Below are 17,335 nucleotides of genomic sequence, written 5' to 3' on the forward strand. Positions count from 1 at the left end.
ACCCCATATAAAATTAAATTTGTTTGAAATTCTAAGGTGTTTTCATTATTTTGTCAAACACCTGTATATCCAAAGTTTCTTCATTGGAAATTCAACAACATCAACAGGGTATTTTTGCATGTATGTATGTATGCATGTATGTATGTACGTATGTATGTATGTACGTACGTACGTATGTATGTATGTATGTATGTATGTATGTATGTATGTATGTATGTATGTATGTGCAGATTTGTATGTTTTATGTATGTATTCTCATGTATATAGTTGCATATCTAGACATGCTCATAAATATTTAAATGATAAACTTCTGAAAAGTTTTACAGATGTATACAGTTCCAGTGATGGATTGAATCTGTAGACTTCGAATTAGCTTTTTCCTTTCTGGTTTTGAGAAGCCTAATTTCTCAAGATTGGTATTTAGGCAGTGTGTTACATATCCCAGGGCTCCTATAATTACAGGTATAAACCTGAACCTGTAATCTGGATAGAGTAACTTCAGATTTCTCATTAGTTCAGCATAGTTATTCTCTTTTTCACTGATTTTTAGCTTTATTAGCATCCGCTGGGCAGCTAATTTCCACAACTGTGCAGTTTCTCTTCTCTATCTCAAATCATGATTTCAGGTCTGCTGTACATACATTTTATTGAGGTCTTTACTGGTACATTCCACCAGTATTCCTTTTCATTATGAGTGGCTACGGCTTCTTCAATATCGTGGGATTTGTATGTATGTATGTATGTATGTATGTATGTATGTATGTATGTATGTATGTATGTATGTATGTATGTATGTATGTATGCATGTATGTATGTATGTATCGTAAAGGTATGCTGACAATATGTTTAAATAATATAACTGAAATTTGTTATTTTCAAGGTTTTCCGTCTCAAAAATTAACTGAGTGCAATTGAATATTGTAATTAGAGGAAACAAATGGAGAATTACTTCTATTCTCTGATCGAAACAGCAAGGGAAACAACTTTGAATGCTTCTGTATTCTTATCCGTCGTCAACAGAAATTCAGCTTTCACTGTAGTTTGTTACTTGCTTACTATACATCTATATATATATACATATGTATATATTTAAGTGTTGGGTATATTCCTAATGGTAAGCCGATTAAGCATGTTCTCTGCCTATGGCTACCTGACGTCATCCATAGCATTTACACAATTATCACTGGATCTAGCACAGGAATTCCTCAGTGTATGTTGAGACTGTATGACGGAAAATGGTACACACTGTAAACTTTATTGCCCACAGTGATCTTTTCGACCGATCGCACAGCGATCTCGTGCAGTTGGCATACTGTACAAATGTTTGTGGTGCATCCATCGGTGCAGGAGCGCCTCGTCAGGTGATCTTATGGGAGTATTTCGTTAAATAAACTCTATTTTGCTCGGTTTTAATACAGCATGTTGTTAGTGACCGTATGTTTAAGCCGTTGGGCAGGAATGATGAGAAACGGATTCCGTTGCGACTTTATAGACAACGACAGGAAGTAATTAAGGAAAATAAGAAGAATAAGAAAAATTAAACATAGAATGAAGTAAAACATTTTATGCGCCAGTACCCACATATTGTTACTTCTGTGCGCATACTTAACCGTCCATTGTACAAACGCACTCTACTATATGTGTAGTTAAGTAGATGTCATTAAACCATTTGATAAATGTATTACCATTTTTGCATCATGCTTTCAAATACCTAATTAAGTATTACAGGCCTTGTGAATAAAAATGCTAGATGCCGATTTCTTTTGACTTACAGATGGTTGGCTTACCATTTGGCTGGTTTTATTTTACTCCACCCTAAAAAAAGAACTAAATTTCTGTACCCTGACAAAGTCACGTACCTCCACTAATAATGTAAATTTATTAATTCGCAATGTCACTTCCTTGTACTAAACTTCCTGTAAGGTGTAGAAAGCAACGTGTCCATAACCCTATCTTTTGTTATGTTAATAGCTGCACAGGGCAGCTACAGAGATGTCTTCTCCATGTAATTAGTCGAAAGATGTGTAATTTGTAATAACTGGGGAATCTACAAATGTTATAATTGTAAACCTGCTGCATAAGGTCGGAGCTTGATACGTGCGTCTTGATGAAGGTTGTACGGCTTATACTGGGCGATGCAGAGCTTGCAGCTTAAGTTGTATCCAATTGAAACCTGATGCATCAAACCCATGAAGCAGCTGAAATGCAATAGCTGTGGCTTGAAAAGATGTTACACCAGACCAAAGGACCGTGCATGCAACTTGTGCTGTAAATTGCAGCACTCGACCAAAGTTTTGCAAGCGTCAATAAGCTGTAGTGTTAGAGATCAATCTACCCCTTTTTTACATAACAAATATTTTATGCACAGAATTCTCCAATAAGCCTGTTTATTTCTGTAGAATAATCAGAAATACAGACACGAAAAGAATAAAAATAAAGGAAAAAGGAATCTATTTGTCTCATCTGATACAAGGAACTAATGGCAGACAATTTTCAAAAGTGTGTACAGATTAAACGTCACACAAACGTCAAGTAATTTTCAAGGAACTACACAAATTTAATACAGCAACAGCGACAAACTATTTTGAAAGGAATATATGAGATCAAGTTTAATGTCAATGCAACTTCAGTTAGCAGTCAACGTCTCATTGTAATTAAATTCCCCAATTATCTCATTTCCAGCCTCATTTAACGTTTTTACGGACATTTCTATATAGGCAGCCTGTCTCTATAGAGCTAAAAAACCAATGGCAAAGGTTATATTTTTATTTCCACTGGTGATGGCTAAGAGACTAAAATGTTCAGAAATAGCTTCTTTATCTATTTTTTGTTTAATGTGATTCCTAATCACCATATTGAAGCTTTAATGCAGGTATATCGTATGTGCGACAAAAAAGCTGAAAATAATCATTTATGTTAGTTGTAGTAACTGTCGTAAAAATGCTTAAATACCTTAAAATAGAGTATTATTACAAATATATATATATATATATATATATATATATATATATACCCATCTTCCTAGCTCTCCTGTGCGACCCTTCTGTCCGGCATTCGCCATGATAGACCGCTATCCACTACACATTCTTTATTTTCTTTCATTGTTTCTTTCTATGTTCCTTTCTGTGGAAGAGCGTAGGCTCGAAACGTTAAAGACTTTTTCACTTCCCGAGCGTTAAACTAATACATTTGTTTGTTCTATACACCACCTGCGTTCGTCTTTTGGGGATTGTTTTTGTGAATTCTCCCTATATATATTTATATAAGAGAGAGAGAGAGAGATGGATGGATAGACAGGTAGGTAGGCAGATAGATAGATAGATAGATAGATAGATAGATAGATAGATAGATAGATAGATAGATAGATAGATAGATAGATAGATAGATCGATAGATAGACAGACAGACAGACAGACAAACAGACAGACAGACAGACAGACAGACAGACAGACAGACAGACAGACAGACAGACAGACAGACAAAAGTCTAAACAAAAAATTTACTCGTTGCTAGAAGGGGATTTAACTCCTGTTTGCAAACAATGATGATTTCTCCAACTTGAAAATTGTTAAAAGTTTTGGTTGAAAATAATTTTTTACTGCTATTCGCTGGTGCCTCTAGTAAAAAAAATAAGTTGACGAAAATACAGCTAGGATCATGACGAATGTCCTCCTAAAATTGGAGTGACATGCTAATTTGTGGGCGTGCATAAATTACACTCACGTACACACACACACATTCTGCCTTTTATATATACAGATGACAATTTATAATTCATCGCTGTCTTATTCTATCTATAAGAGAACAACTTCAAAATACAAGAGATTTAAAACGTTTTAGCATACGAAATGCTTTTAGTTGTATCTTGATCACAATCCAAACGAACAACTTTATTAATCTGGTAATGTTTATATCGATTTCTCAAATCGATATTCACTTATGTATCATTATGACTCAACAAGTTTTAATTTATTTTGCAAAAGCCATTGAAATATTGTTTTTAAATTTTTAATTTTTATTACTTTTTGTTTGGTTTTGCTGATATTATCAAACGTCCATGCACATAATGTCAGCTACTTTTATAAATTATGATTATATAAACATTAGTTTAATTCTGATACACAGATTGTTTTGTGTAGTTTTTGTTTGCTTTTTCTTTGTGTCATTGGTCTTTTTTTTATTTGTGTCTTGATCAACTACATGCAGTTAATGTTCTGAAATAAACAAATAAAAATCCACATCATTAACCTGCTTACATCTTATCATAATGGATTCTTCGTCGGTTTCGACGATGAGGACTCTGTTGTTCAATCAACTGAACTGCATGCTCGTTGAATTAGCAATGTATATGGCTGAGTAATCCACAAACACATGTACCATTAACATAATTTCAGACAGAACGAGTGTGACAAAGCTGGATTTTTCAATTACAGGTAAAGTCCATTTGATTAAAATGGATTCTTCGTCGGTTTCGATGATGAGGACCCTGTTGTTCAATCGAATGAATTACCAGCTCATTAAATATGAGTACAATCTATCTGATGGGCTTCTTCACAGTTTCGGTCAACCCACTTTCATTCACAAGAGTTGGAATAACCCAAGGCTACAGAAAATGACATTTTGCCCAAGATGCCAATAAGTCGGATTAAACTCGGTACCATTTGACGAGGAAGGAACTTCTCAATCATTCGGCCAAGCTCATTAACGCTAACTCTCTAGATACAAGCCTACGTGAAACCATATATTTTAAATAATTAATATATTTTAGATAATTAATATCTAAAATATCCAAGTTGGCCAGCTGGCAGAATCGTTAGCACGTTGAGAAAAATGTTTCGCATTTCTTCCGGCGCCCCATTCTAAGTTCAAACGTCGCAGGGGCGCCTTTGCCTTGCATTCCTTCGGAGCCGATAAAATAAGTACTACTTGAATACTAGGGTCAATGGAATCGACTTATCCCCTCACCGAAATTGCTGACCTTGTGCCAAAATTTGAAATCAGTATTTAAATAATCCCACAAGGCAGTGAGTTGGCAGAATCGTTAGCACACCGGGAAAAATACTTAACTGCATTTCGTCCGACTTTATGTTCTGCGTTCAAATTCCGCCGAGTTCGACTTTGCCTTTCATCCTTTCAGGGCCGATAAAATAAGCACCAGGCCGGATAAGTACCGATAAACTAAGTATCAGGCTGATAAAATAAGTACTGGAGCTGGTGTATTCAGTTTATCTCCTCACCCTCGTGCCAAAAATTGAAACCACTACTTGAAATACTTCAACTAAAATTTCATTGATGTTTGAATTCTAATGTAAGGTTTCTGTAGATAAAACAGTTTCCTATCGTTCGGGTATCCACAAAGTAACAGCTTAAAACTAATAAATAACTTATATCTCTCTCATGAAACCGCTTCAACTGGTCTCTACATAGAGAAGGCATTCTCGTCCAAATAATTCAAACGTGAGTTTTATAAATTTTAGTCATCATTAAAATCATAAATGGATAATTGGATGATTGCAGTGCTCGTCTGCGAAAGTCGACCTCAGAATGTGAAGCGGACGAAACTCCGCAAAGCAGTTTGCCCGGCGTGCTAACGATTTTGCCAGCTCGCCACCTTTGGGATATTTCAGCTCAATTTCAGCTGAGGAGATAATAACATGAAATAAAAGGTTTTCTTCGAGGACAATGTTCTGCTCTCTCTTGAAGGCGAGCGCACAAAGTTAATATCGCAAGGTCAACATCCCAGCCACTATGTCAAAACGCCCGCAAATATTAAATTTATTCTTTAGAACAAAACGTAAACGAATCATACGCATTTATTTGCAGGCTTTGAATCCCGCATTAAAAGCCAGAAGATGAATATATATAAATAAAACAACGTTGTATCCAGAGATTTTTATATAAGCTATGCTCCAGTACTCAATATATGCATATATCTGTTCAGGTTTTTATTAAATCTAATCCTATTATAGCATATTTCAATGTGAGGTGTGTCATGATGACATGATAATGCTGATGTTCAGGACCTTAAATCATTCAGTTGCTTGAACTTAATATAAAAGTATTAACATAGTTATATTCTCGTCATCATTAAAAACATCAGCTGAAGCTTGGATGACTGCAGTCTTAAACTATTTACTACAAATTCTAAAATAATGACTTTTCTTCTCTAACATTAATAGTTATTATTGAAAGCATTCGTCCTGATGACATAGACAAAATAATATTTTTTCTGAAGCCACAAATTTTTATGCATGTTTGAATAGATAGTTTGGCTTTTGCTCAACATGTTTACATCTTGTTCAGTCAATCATACACTGCTTTACAAAAGACCAGGAAGACCATGAAATTTATATCTCTTAACCAGATCAATCTTCTTGCCAACTATCATTAGTTCCAAAATAGCCTATTGAAATTTCTTTTTCGGTATGCTGAAAATTAATACTAGAAAATTTGTTTAACTGTTTCGGAAGACGAATGATGGCATACATATTCATTCTTAATAAATTCCGACATGAATATGCCTATTGCTATTGTATTTCGACGTTGAAGATCAACTTTTCCTTTCAGATGAATGCGCATTCATAACAGATTCGAATCCTTGAGGACACGCGGTATTTCAACATTGCTGTGCCTCCTCAGCCAAAGGTAACACGGACTAATGAATCTAACAATTCTTTTTGACTTTTGTTTATGAATTCGGCAAACGAATTATTAGCGTGCTGATATCCACCAAGTATAACTTGTAAATAGTCGTTGATTCTCGCTGTTTACATGATGATTTATTAATTTCAAAATATTTTCCTATAATTATTATTATTATTATTATTAAGAAGAAGAAGAAGAAGAAGAAGAAGAAGAAGAAGAAGAAGAAGAAGAAGAAGAAGAAGAAGAAGAAGAAGAAGAAGAAGAAGAAGAAGAAGAAGAAGAAGAAGAAGAAGAAGAGTGCGACTGTTATTGAATGAACAATATTTGGGCACTTCGTGTGTCTCCCACGGCGTGAGTTTCGTCCGTCTTACGTTCTGAGTTGAAATCCCACTGAGGTCGACTTTCGGAGCCGAGCACTAGACTCGATGTAATCGACTTACACCATCTCCCGATCTTGCAGGCCTTATACCAAAAGTTGAAATCTTGAACTTGTGGAAGACACACGAAGTGTCGAAATATTGTTCATTCAATAACAGTCGCACACTTATTGTTTCTTTACCTTCTGGAGGAGTAACATCAATTCTTAAATATTACCATTATTATTATTATTATTATTATTATTATTATTATTATTATTATTATTATTATTATTATTAATAATATTATTATTATTATTATTATTATTATTATTATTATTAAATATACTTCTTCGGAGAATTTGTCACTGAAGATGAAACACTGTGTCTAACGATCTGTTGACAATATTCTAAGCAATTATTCAAAATGTTTTTTCACACAAGTCTTTTTCAGAAATTTCTCTGGACATATTACTACTAGTGTAGTTAAACGTTTATGTACACATAAATATCACGCACATCGCTATTTTAGAGTAAGGCTGTTCCGAGTGTATATATTAATTTAATTCGAGCTTAGTCAGCTTTTGAACAAATCAGTGAATGCTTTGTTTACTGTTTTCTACATCGGAACGAATATTTCTCAGTTTAAATCAGAATGTCCACATGCATTTGCCACCGGAGAGACTAAATAAAGTCGAAACACCGAGTCTGACTTCCCATCGATAACATTCTGAGCAAGCTAATGCTGCTGTTCGTTTGTATATATCCTGTGTGAAAAGTCTGGCTGCATACGTTAGCATATGTCAGGTGCATACAATTGACAACACAGTTAATTAAGATTTATTCAGTGAGTTCTATTCAACACATGTTTACACGTGGAATTAGCAGAATCATTATTAACTTTAGATGGCTCGCAGGCGAGGTGAACAAATTAGTGAGGCATGAATTGCACGAAGCCGTCTTGCAGTCTTGGGAAGAGCCATCTGAGGAGAAAATTCGTGGATGTATTCAACATCAAACTCGTGTTCGGCGTCAAATAGTTGACTGTCGTGGTGGTAACAGATTCGTGTAATAAATTTTGTGTTTATTTTTGTTTTATAATATATATTTTTCGGATGCAGCCAGACTTTTCACACATTATAACTATAATATACATCGTTACGTTATTCATTATGCCCGCGCTATCCAGCGTAACTAGAGGCTAAACAGCAATCTATCTTACATTAATCTGCTCAAACATGGCCAGCTGCGGTTAAACAACAATCTATATATTTTTTTTTTTTTTCACTTTAAAGATATACAACTAATCTACAATTCTAACAACATTTTTAATCTTCTTATTTCATTGTTTTCATTCATTTTCTTGAACTATTTTCAATCTAAAACTGAAATACTTTGCCAATATGATTATAAATTACTTGTTTCTCTAATTCATAAACTGGTTGAGGTTCCCGTCCCACACGTAGACACATTTTTCACATAACTTCTACGTTTGGATGTCCTTGCTACCGTCAACCATTTCACTTTACAGAGCGAGCCAGCTACATTTTATCGTGGCCACAGCACCAGAGAGGTTATCATTCTAACCTCTCCAGTACCGGATTCTCTCCATTCGTTCGCTTACTGGCAACAGAGAGATTGCCTCGCCTCCGGCAACAGTAAGGTGAAAATTTTCTGCATGATCTCAGTTTGTTTCTTCCTTCCTTTCACACACTATTGGATGAGAAGAGAACCAAAGTGTGAGAATGAGGGAGGAAAGATTGATAGAAGAGAACCAGACTAAAGGGACAAAAGTGACATGACAGAGTGATGAAAGAGAATGGGATGAAACAGCTATATGATGGTTGCTGATCATGATTTCCAATAGAAACATGACACAAGAAAGAGTATTACTGGGTGTATTACAGGAAAAAGAGTAATAAAAGAAAACTAGAGATAAAAGCGAGAGACTGGTAGAGGAAAGAGTAATCGAAGGTAGAATGAGAGAGAGGGTGGGAAGAGAGCAATAGTTGGTTTGATTTCGTACAGCACAGCATTTCACTCCTTTGTTACTTCTTTCATGATGTTCAACAATCTAAGATCAGTTTTTCTCCACTTTTTCACATGTCTTCTTCGATCTCCTACTGATTCTGTCAGCTAACGGTGACCGAATTTCATTACACAACTGGTGTGTTCCCTCGCATCATTTGCTCGTATCAGTGCAGGCTTTTCATTTGCACACTACATCTTGTCTTTATTCAGTTTTTCTTTCAGTGCATTTATGCTACGTAATTTTTGCTTACAAGTATTCGCACTTCATTTCTTACCGACCTTCACCAGTCTTCTGCATCCAAGGCCTTTGTTTCGCTGCTATGCATTTCAAACGCAAGTATACAACAATATGATCTATACGGATGTTAGAGAAAAATTCACATAGAAAAGCGAGATTAGATTCTATGGAGTTTGTTTCAGCAAATATGATAGTTCCCTAAACTTTCCATCCCAGTTCATATCCTGGAAGCTATGCTTTCGGGGCACACACCACTATTGATAATTAAACCTAAAAGAAAAAAAAACCATCAACTACATTTAAGAAAATCTAACACTTGAAAGAATTTATTTCATGTGTATATTAGCTACTAATTATTTGTGTGCCTCTGTACCATATGAACTCAATTTTCCCTATCAGCCTCCCTGCTATCCTAATACACTTTTAAGCATCCATTGATTACTATTGGCATGCCTTATCCAATTCCTACGGGTCTTCTTTTTCTCTATATTTACCGCGACCACTTTACATATGACAATAAAGTCTTTTCTTTCTTGCTCACTAAATCTTTAGTCTTTACAGTGTCTATTTTAACGACTCCCCATGCTAGGTTTCGCTTTCAATTTTGGAATTTATTATTATATAAATCTTCGACAGAGTCAGCAATATGAACTAGCTTATCTGTCAGGATTCTTAAAGGCAGCCAGTCTCAAATTTCGTTGTTAAATGGAAGATGGCTAAAAGTTAAACCCTGATTTTCAATCTAAGCCTGTCGATCTGGCAAAATTAGATGCTGCCAACCGTACAAAATAAATTTCCTACAATATTGAGTTTTTTCCGCTTCGCTGACGACTGTGTATTTGCATGAAACCTGAGATTCCATATTGCAAAGGTCATAAGTTTGTCACTTTATTTCTGAACGTATTCATTTGAACATTTGAGTTCCTTATAGGGAAACTAAGAATATTGTAAATTTAGAAATGTTTACTGATTAGAAATATAATACATTTACAATAAATGTGTACAGTATTTTGAAAAAAAAAAGCATATTTTCCTACAAAATAATATATGTAAGAATAATATTATATTTTAGGTCCAATATTTGTTTAATCTTTGTTCTTCTTTTTTAAAAATGTTGAGTCATTTATCAATATTGTGTAAATCAAAAATAGTCATTTTGTCAGCATTTTTAAACTAATTCGACCAAGGAATTGTAAGTTCATGCGATAATGGTGATGTGTGTGTGTACATATATATATATATAATACATGCATACACACGTACATACATATAGGCATCTCACCCCTCCGTTACTGGGACTTCGGTTACGTATCTCGCTACTTAGAAAATTATAAATTATGACCACTACATTCAGTATATAGCCCTAATGAAATCTCGGATAAATTTTAACACATTTCAAAACTGAAATCACTATACCTATCTTTGTATAATTTTTTTTTTAATGATTTATATTCAATACACCCGGCTGATCCCCGCGTCAATTTTCTGTCTTCATTCTTTGTACATGTTTTGTTGCTTGCAGCCTACCAATTATTTCTTTAAATTTTATTCGCTTTTTTCTCCTACAAACACTTGTTTATATTTCATTGCTCCCAGTATTCTTGCCAATACCTCCTATCGACATCTTGTTTGATCGTACATCACTTCCCACCACTTCACTCCTCAACCCTTTTCCTTATTTATTTATTTCTATGCTTACGCCCGAAGTAATAAGCACTCAGGCAAAAGCTTATGACATATAAGTGGGAAAAGTTCGTGCTAATAAAGACAAAATCCGGTCAAGTACTCATATAGCTCTTAGCTTTATCCTCATTGTTTTATCATTGATCTTATGTGGTGCTTAATATAGAACGACTCCTGGGTGTGTGGGTCGACAATAAAATTAACCGTAATGTATCGACAAATATGTCTGTTTTTAAGTGAAAGTTAAAAGCTTGAAGTTTTAGAAGAAAATTCAACTTATAATGCAAAATTGTTACTGGTTAATAAAGGCGAGATTGAAAGCCTTAATTTGCACAACTTTAAAATGACCGGTGAATTTTCAAGTGCTGTTGCAGAAGCTATTGTTAACTATCCTGGGGAGCTGAAAATTTTATTGCTGAAGGAGACTACACAGCCGAACAATGTCGGTGAAACTGAGCTTTTCAGGAAATGCATGCATGCTAGGACGTTTATTCCAAGTGAAGAAAACTCAGTATCGAGATATGAAGCTACCAAAAACCACCTGGCGTTTCTGGTTGGAAGAACTATAACAGGTGATACAAAATAAAAGCCCCTGTTTGTGTACCAAACTGAAAATCCGAAACCTGTGGATAAAATAGAAAAGTCATGAAATAAAGTAAAACCTTCAGCTATGAATGGTACTGGAAAAATATATGGCTAGACTCTATCATTCGTTTTACAGGTTTTCCCCCTACAGAAAGTAACAGCTTCAGTAAGTTACTATAACACAGGCAAATGAATTCGTAAGTGAGGTGGTTGAATTGCTACAGTCCAATAGACAAACAATGTACAGGGAAGAATTGATGGCGTTAGAGTAAGAGCGAGTTGCTACACAAGAAGATACAGAAACTCCACCCATTCCACTTTAGCTGATTGAAAAGAATATGGTTAAAGGTTTGAGCACTTAGAGAGGAAAGCCTACTAGCCTTTGTTGAAGACAAACTGATAACTATGAGCTCAGTTCCTACACTGAATTGCACACGGGAATGATGTCGTTAACGTCAAACGTGTTTGGATAATTACTCCACCCATGAAGCAGGCACTAATAATGATGATCTACAAACCATAGAATAGAATCATTCTTTCTCTAAATAACTTACATTGCATCACCTACCATCGCACAACAGTCACCATCTTTGGTCATGAATACATACCGTGCTTTAATACTATTGTAATATAACTTATTACGCATTTCTTTTCAAATGCCTCATGTATACGTATTCAACTGTCTGCCTTAAAAGACTATTTTTGTGCTTAAAATAGAAGGGGTTGGAATACTTTTAGGGCTTTTTTTAATATCCCGTCTTAATTTATAACATGAAAATAAATGGGAAAATATAATTCATGCTACGGAATTTCACATTACGGCAAAATTTTCAGGAAGGAGATACTTCCATAAAGTGTGAGATGCCTATGTATGTATGTATGTATGTATGTATGTATGTATGTATGTATGTATGTATGTATGTATGTATGTATGTATGTATGTATGTATGTATGTATGTTTGTGTGTATATATATATATATATATATATATATATATATATATCACAGATATATAGGTATATAGATATATATATGTGTCTATACATGTATATATGTAAGGTTTTATATGTGTGTGAATAGTTATTAAGCAGATATCTTCAAAATCATTTTATTGTTACTTGACTTAAATTCTTTTGGCTTCCTTCCATCTTCTTTCCGTTGATTAAACATTATCTTTAAGAAGTTTTACCTCTGGTTTTAACTTAGTGCCGGTTATTTTCTTGCTTAACGGTTTTGTTTCTTTTTTACCTGGCGAAGGTACTGTCGACCATGTCTTGAAAGTTGTAGCAGAGCGGGTACATAATCCTTTACCTTGTATTAAAGTAAATCCATTCTCGTGTCCAGCAGCAGTAGCAGAAGCGGATGAATGAAACCTTCCTTCTCTTTCATCACACTGATTTCGCCTAAAATTTGTAATAAAGATAAATTCAAGTATTTATTTGAAGATATAAAGAAATCACATTAATGAAGCTTTTATGCAATAACTATTTCCGTATTATTTGGTCCCTGCACTTGAAGAAAATATAAAATCTTTTCGGTTTTACCGCGTACCCTCAAAATTAGACACTTTCTGTCTTCGATCTTCAACATTTCAAATACAATAAGTACAATAATTTTAAAAAATAGATGATAAATAGTTGTGATTATTATGGTTATTATTTGCCCTGATGCAGTACAAGGCAGTGGCTCTCATGGCTTCTGATCTTAACTGATTGGAAGTGTTATCATGTACATGTTTTTTTCTAGATAGCTGTGTGGATAGGTGCAGGAGTGGCTGTGTGGTAAGTAGCTTGCTTACCAACCACATGGCTCCCGCTTCAGTCCCACTGCGTGGCATCTTGGGCAAGTGTCTTCTACTATAGCCTCGGGCCGGCCAAAACCTTGTGAGTGGATTTGGTAGACGGAAACTGAAAGAAGCCCGTCGTATATATGTGTGTGTGTTTGTACCCCACCATCGCTTGACAAACAATATTGGTTTGTTTACGTCCCCGTAACTTAGCAGTTCGGCAAAAGTGACCGATAGAATAAGGCTTACATATAATGTCCTGCGTTCGATTTGTTCGACTAAAGGTGGTGCTCCAGCATGGCCGCAGTCAAAGACTGAAGCAAATAAAGGTAAAAGAATAAAAGAATATATTCTGCTCAATCCAACAGATTTGTTCATCAGTTGTTTGACCATAACCATTTGAGTATGTTATTGAGTGGATGATATGTGCATCTCTGATCACAAGCAGAAGTAGCGGGGAAGCATCATAGCCATTTGCTGAGATGAATTCTTTGGGGTTTGAATATTTCACCTCTGGAAACATGGGTATTTCGTTCAATATCCTTAAACAACCCTTATTCAGGAACCTTTTGAGCGGGATGGGCTACTCAACCTGAAGAGCATTTTAAGTGGACGCCTCCTGTAAGGTCATGTGCTGTTTATCTCGATGTGAGACCACCATGTCGCGCACATCAAGTACTATGATAGATGTAATCAACTAATCCTTTCTCACTGAAATCGCTGGCCTTGTGCCAAAATTTGAAGCCATTGTTAAGTGTCTAATTTAATTTTAAAAGCAATCAATCCTTTAATAATAATACCAATAGTAATCCGGTTGTTATTGCCAGCGTAGCAATTTACAAGCAATACAAAATGTGTCATGCAAAAAGAGTTAAATAACCATGTTGGGACTTACGTGTATGATAAAAGGTATGGATGCAGCAAAATGTAATACAATGTACTAAAGTATTTAAAATTCAGTACATAAAATAAATATGGAGTCTAACACTCACATATAGGATCTTTCAACCACGTTTTGTTACAAGAAACCACCTGCCCTCGTACCATGCCGTTAAAGTGACAAATAAGCAAAGGTTGGCTCTCGTATTCTCTTTCCCAATGTGCTGCAATATCAGCCTCTCTGTGGAAGTGTGATGTACCGGCTGTGTCTGTTTTCTTGCTCGTTATGTGAAACAAGGAGAAGACGAAGGCCAAATGTATGCCCTGATCCAGCTGGTGGAACACACATTCTGATATGCACCAGATGGAGCCATCCCATTTCTTCATCCAATTGAAAAATACAGACAAGCCACTTTCCTCCACGCTTTCCTTAACGCATTTCTTGAGAAAGAAGTTGCTAAGTTCCGTAATATACCTCTTCTTGCTTCTTTCTTTTTAACAACATATATAATATGTAAAAGGTATTACATATGTTGTTTCTATGGTATGCTTATGAGGCTGCCTGTGAATGATATAACAACACCAAGCAAACATTTAATAGTAACTTTTATTTCGCTGCACAAGTAATTTTGAGGTTGGTCATGAATTATATAGTTCGACAATATGTCAACACAATTGAAAGAATAACTCAGTAGCGTTCATAAATAGTTGATTACAAAGCTTTGTATTAAAGTTTGTTAAGACAGGAAAAAATACACATAGTAGATTCCTATTGGCCAATGGTATCAATATATCTATGCTGAGCAAAAAGTCGTGTAAACGATTATTTGAAACGGCAAGTGAAAGTGTGAAGCAGGGTCGCAGGTTATCATGCACTCTGAAAGTTGGCGCTAAAAACAAGCCTTTACATAATCTTGGTAGGAAATGTTTTAGGACCGTCTAGAATGATCTTTCACGTGATGTCTGGCTGCTGATTGGTCAATAACTCGACATCTCGTGTGAATATGGTTGTTGTATGTCATGACTTAAACTTCGTAATTTGACCACTCAGCTTCGAGTCTTGCTACAAATATAACACACAGACACACATACACACACAGACACACACACACAAACACACACATATACAAACGCACACTCATATACACACAAATACACACACACACATATACATACATACAAACATACACACACACACACACATACACACAGATACTATTTAATATATGAATGTAACAAAGACGGCAAGCTGGCAGAAACGTTAGCACGCCAGGCAAAATGCTTAGCGGTATTTCGTCTGTCTTTATGCTCTGAGTTCAAATTCCGCCGAGGTTAATTTTGCTTTTTTATCCTTTCAAGATCGATAAGATAAGTGCTAGTTGAACACTGGAGTCGATGTAATCAACTAACCACCTCCCCCTCCTCCGAAAGGACTGGCCTTGTGCTAAAATTTGAAACCAATATGTAACTGTAACATAAAAATCTATCTTATTTACGATACGTATATAATTTTTCTATTATATTCTTTTTGTGTGTGTGTTACATTCATATAAAAATTATATATAGGGTGTTTAAAAAGTCTCTCCGTAGTAAGTATTTTATTGCAAAATAAATATTTATAAGATGGTATAAGACTACAAAAGAATATATTGGACTTTACAAGACTTGAAAAAACTTTATAAGGGGTGTTGAAAGTCTTATCCTTCATTTTTCAATGCACAAGTTGACTTTTCTACACATGTTTTGAAATACATCTTGGAGAGTCTGACTCCTGGATAGTCAGGATGAAAAAAATCCACTGCGGAGAGACTTTTTGAACACCCTGTATATATAACGTATAGAATTACACCGGTTCTTGTCAAATTAAATAAGAAAAACAACAATTTATACTTCTCATACAAAGACACATTAATTCTCAATTTAATTACATTCTCCATTCTTTTCATAAATGATATATGCAACAGCAATTATTACACAGATCTTCTATGTATCAGTCACTCTCTAATGTAATTTCCTGTGGAGGTTCGAGAACGTGGCAAGAAAACAAAACAAATTTTGTCCCCAGATGCAGTACTATATCCTATGGTACTGATAACAAGATCCAAGAGTTTCAAAAACAAAATGGTAAAAAGAGGAACCATTGCAGAAACTTGTAACTTAATTCGTTATTTATGTGTGAACATAGAAATATACAATGCGTGAACAGTAGATTTAATAATTTAACAAACGTTGGCAAGGATGACAAAGTCTTCGGGAAGATGACAGGACGAAAAACAAATTGTGTTAATGCCATCAGGTAGCTTTTCGATAAATTTGTAATGTGGCTTGTTGGGAAGAAAGACAGCAGAACGAGAGTAAAAACTGGCAGCAGTAAAAAAGATAAACAAATATTCTGCTTTATTTTTCTATATACTGGTTCAAGCCAGCAAACAACATACACACACACACACACACACACACACACTCACACACACACACATGTACATAAATACATATGCATACATGGGATATGTAACACACTGCCTAGATACCAATCTTGAGAAATTAGGCTTCCCAAAACAAGAAAGGGGAAAGCTGATTCGAAGACAACAAATCCAGTCCATCACTGGAACTGTAAAAATCTGTAAAACTTTCCAGAAATTTATCATTTAAATATATATGAACATGTCTAGATATGTAACAACATGTAGGAGAATATATACGTAAAACACACAAATCTGCACATACATACATACATACATACATACATACATACATACATACATACATACATACATACATACATACGTACGTACGTACGTACGTACATACATACATACATACATACATACATACATACATACATACATACATACATACAGTATAACACATAGACCATTATTATATTTTAATAAAAGAATATGTACTCTGCGTTTATAATGTATAACGTTCTTTATTGATTTGTGGTCTTCATAAATGTGTTTCTGAGAATTACAGAATTACACGGTGTTTGTATATATGTATACGACATACATACACATGTCATACATACATTTATATAGAGTATGAAGATTTACCAGGCATGTGAACTTAGCACTCTACTGTATGGAAGTGAGACTTGAACGCCATACACACGCCAAGAGCGTCGCCTAAA

General features: G+C 35.0%; 1 protein-coding gene across 3 annotated transcripts in view; it reads right to left on the bottom strand.

Annotated features, from left to right (window-relative positions):
- The window catches only part of LOC115225054, a 440,194-nt gene that overhangs the window by 89,244 nt on the left and 333,615 nt on the right, over positions 1-17,335 (bottom strand). For 2 of the 3 annotated variants that reach the window (XM_036514743.1, XM_029795979.2), the window contains one exon: positions 12,637-12,940. The exons of the other annotated variant lie outside the window; for it this stretch is intronic. In XM_036514743.1, coding sequence (XP_036370636.1) covers positions 12,700-12,940 — 241 coding nt within the window. In that variant the 3' untranslated portion in view covers positions 12,637-12,699. Of the gene's footprint in view, positions 1-12,636; positions 12,941-17,335 lie in introns of those variants that run through there. 3 annotated transcript variants of the gene reach the window in all.

Source organism: Octopus sinensis, linkage group LG2 (assembly GCF_006345805.1).
Source record: "Octopus sinensis linkage group LG2, ASM634580v1, whole genome shotgun sequence".
In the NCBI taxonomy this organism is placed as follows: domain Eukaryota; kingdom Metazoa; phylum Mollusca; class Cephalopoda; order Octopoda; family Octopodidae; genus Octopus; species Octopus sinensis.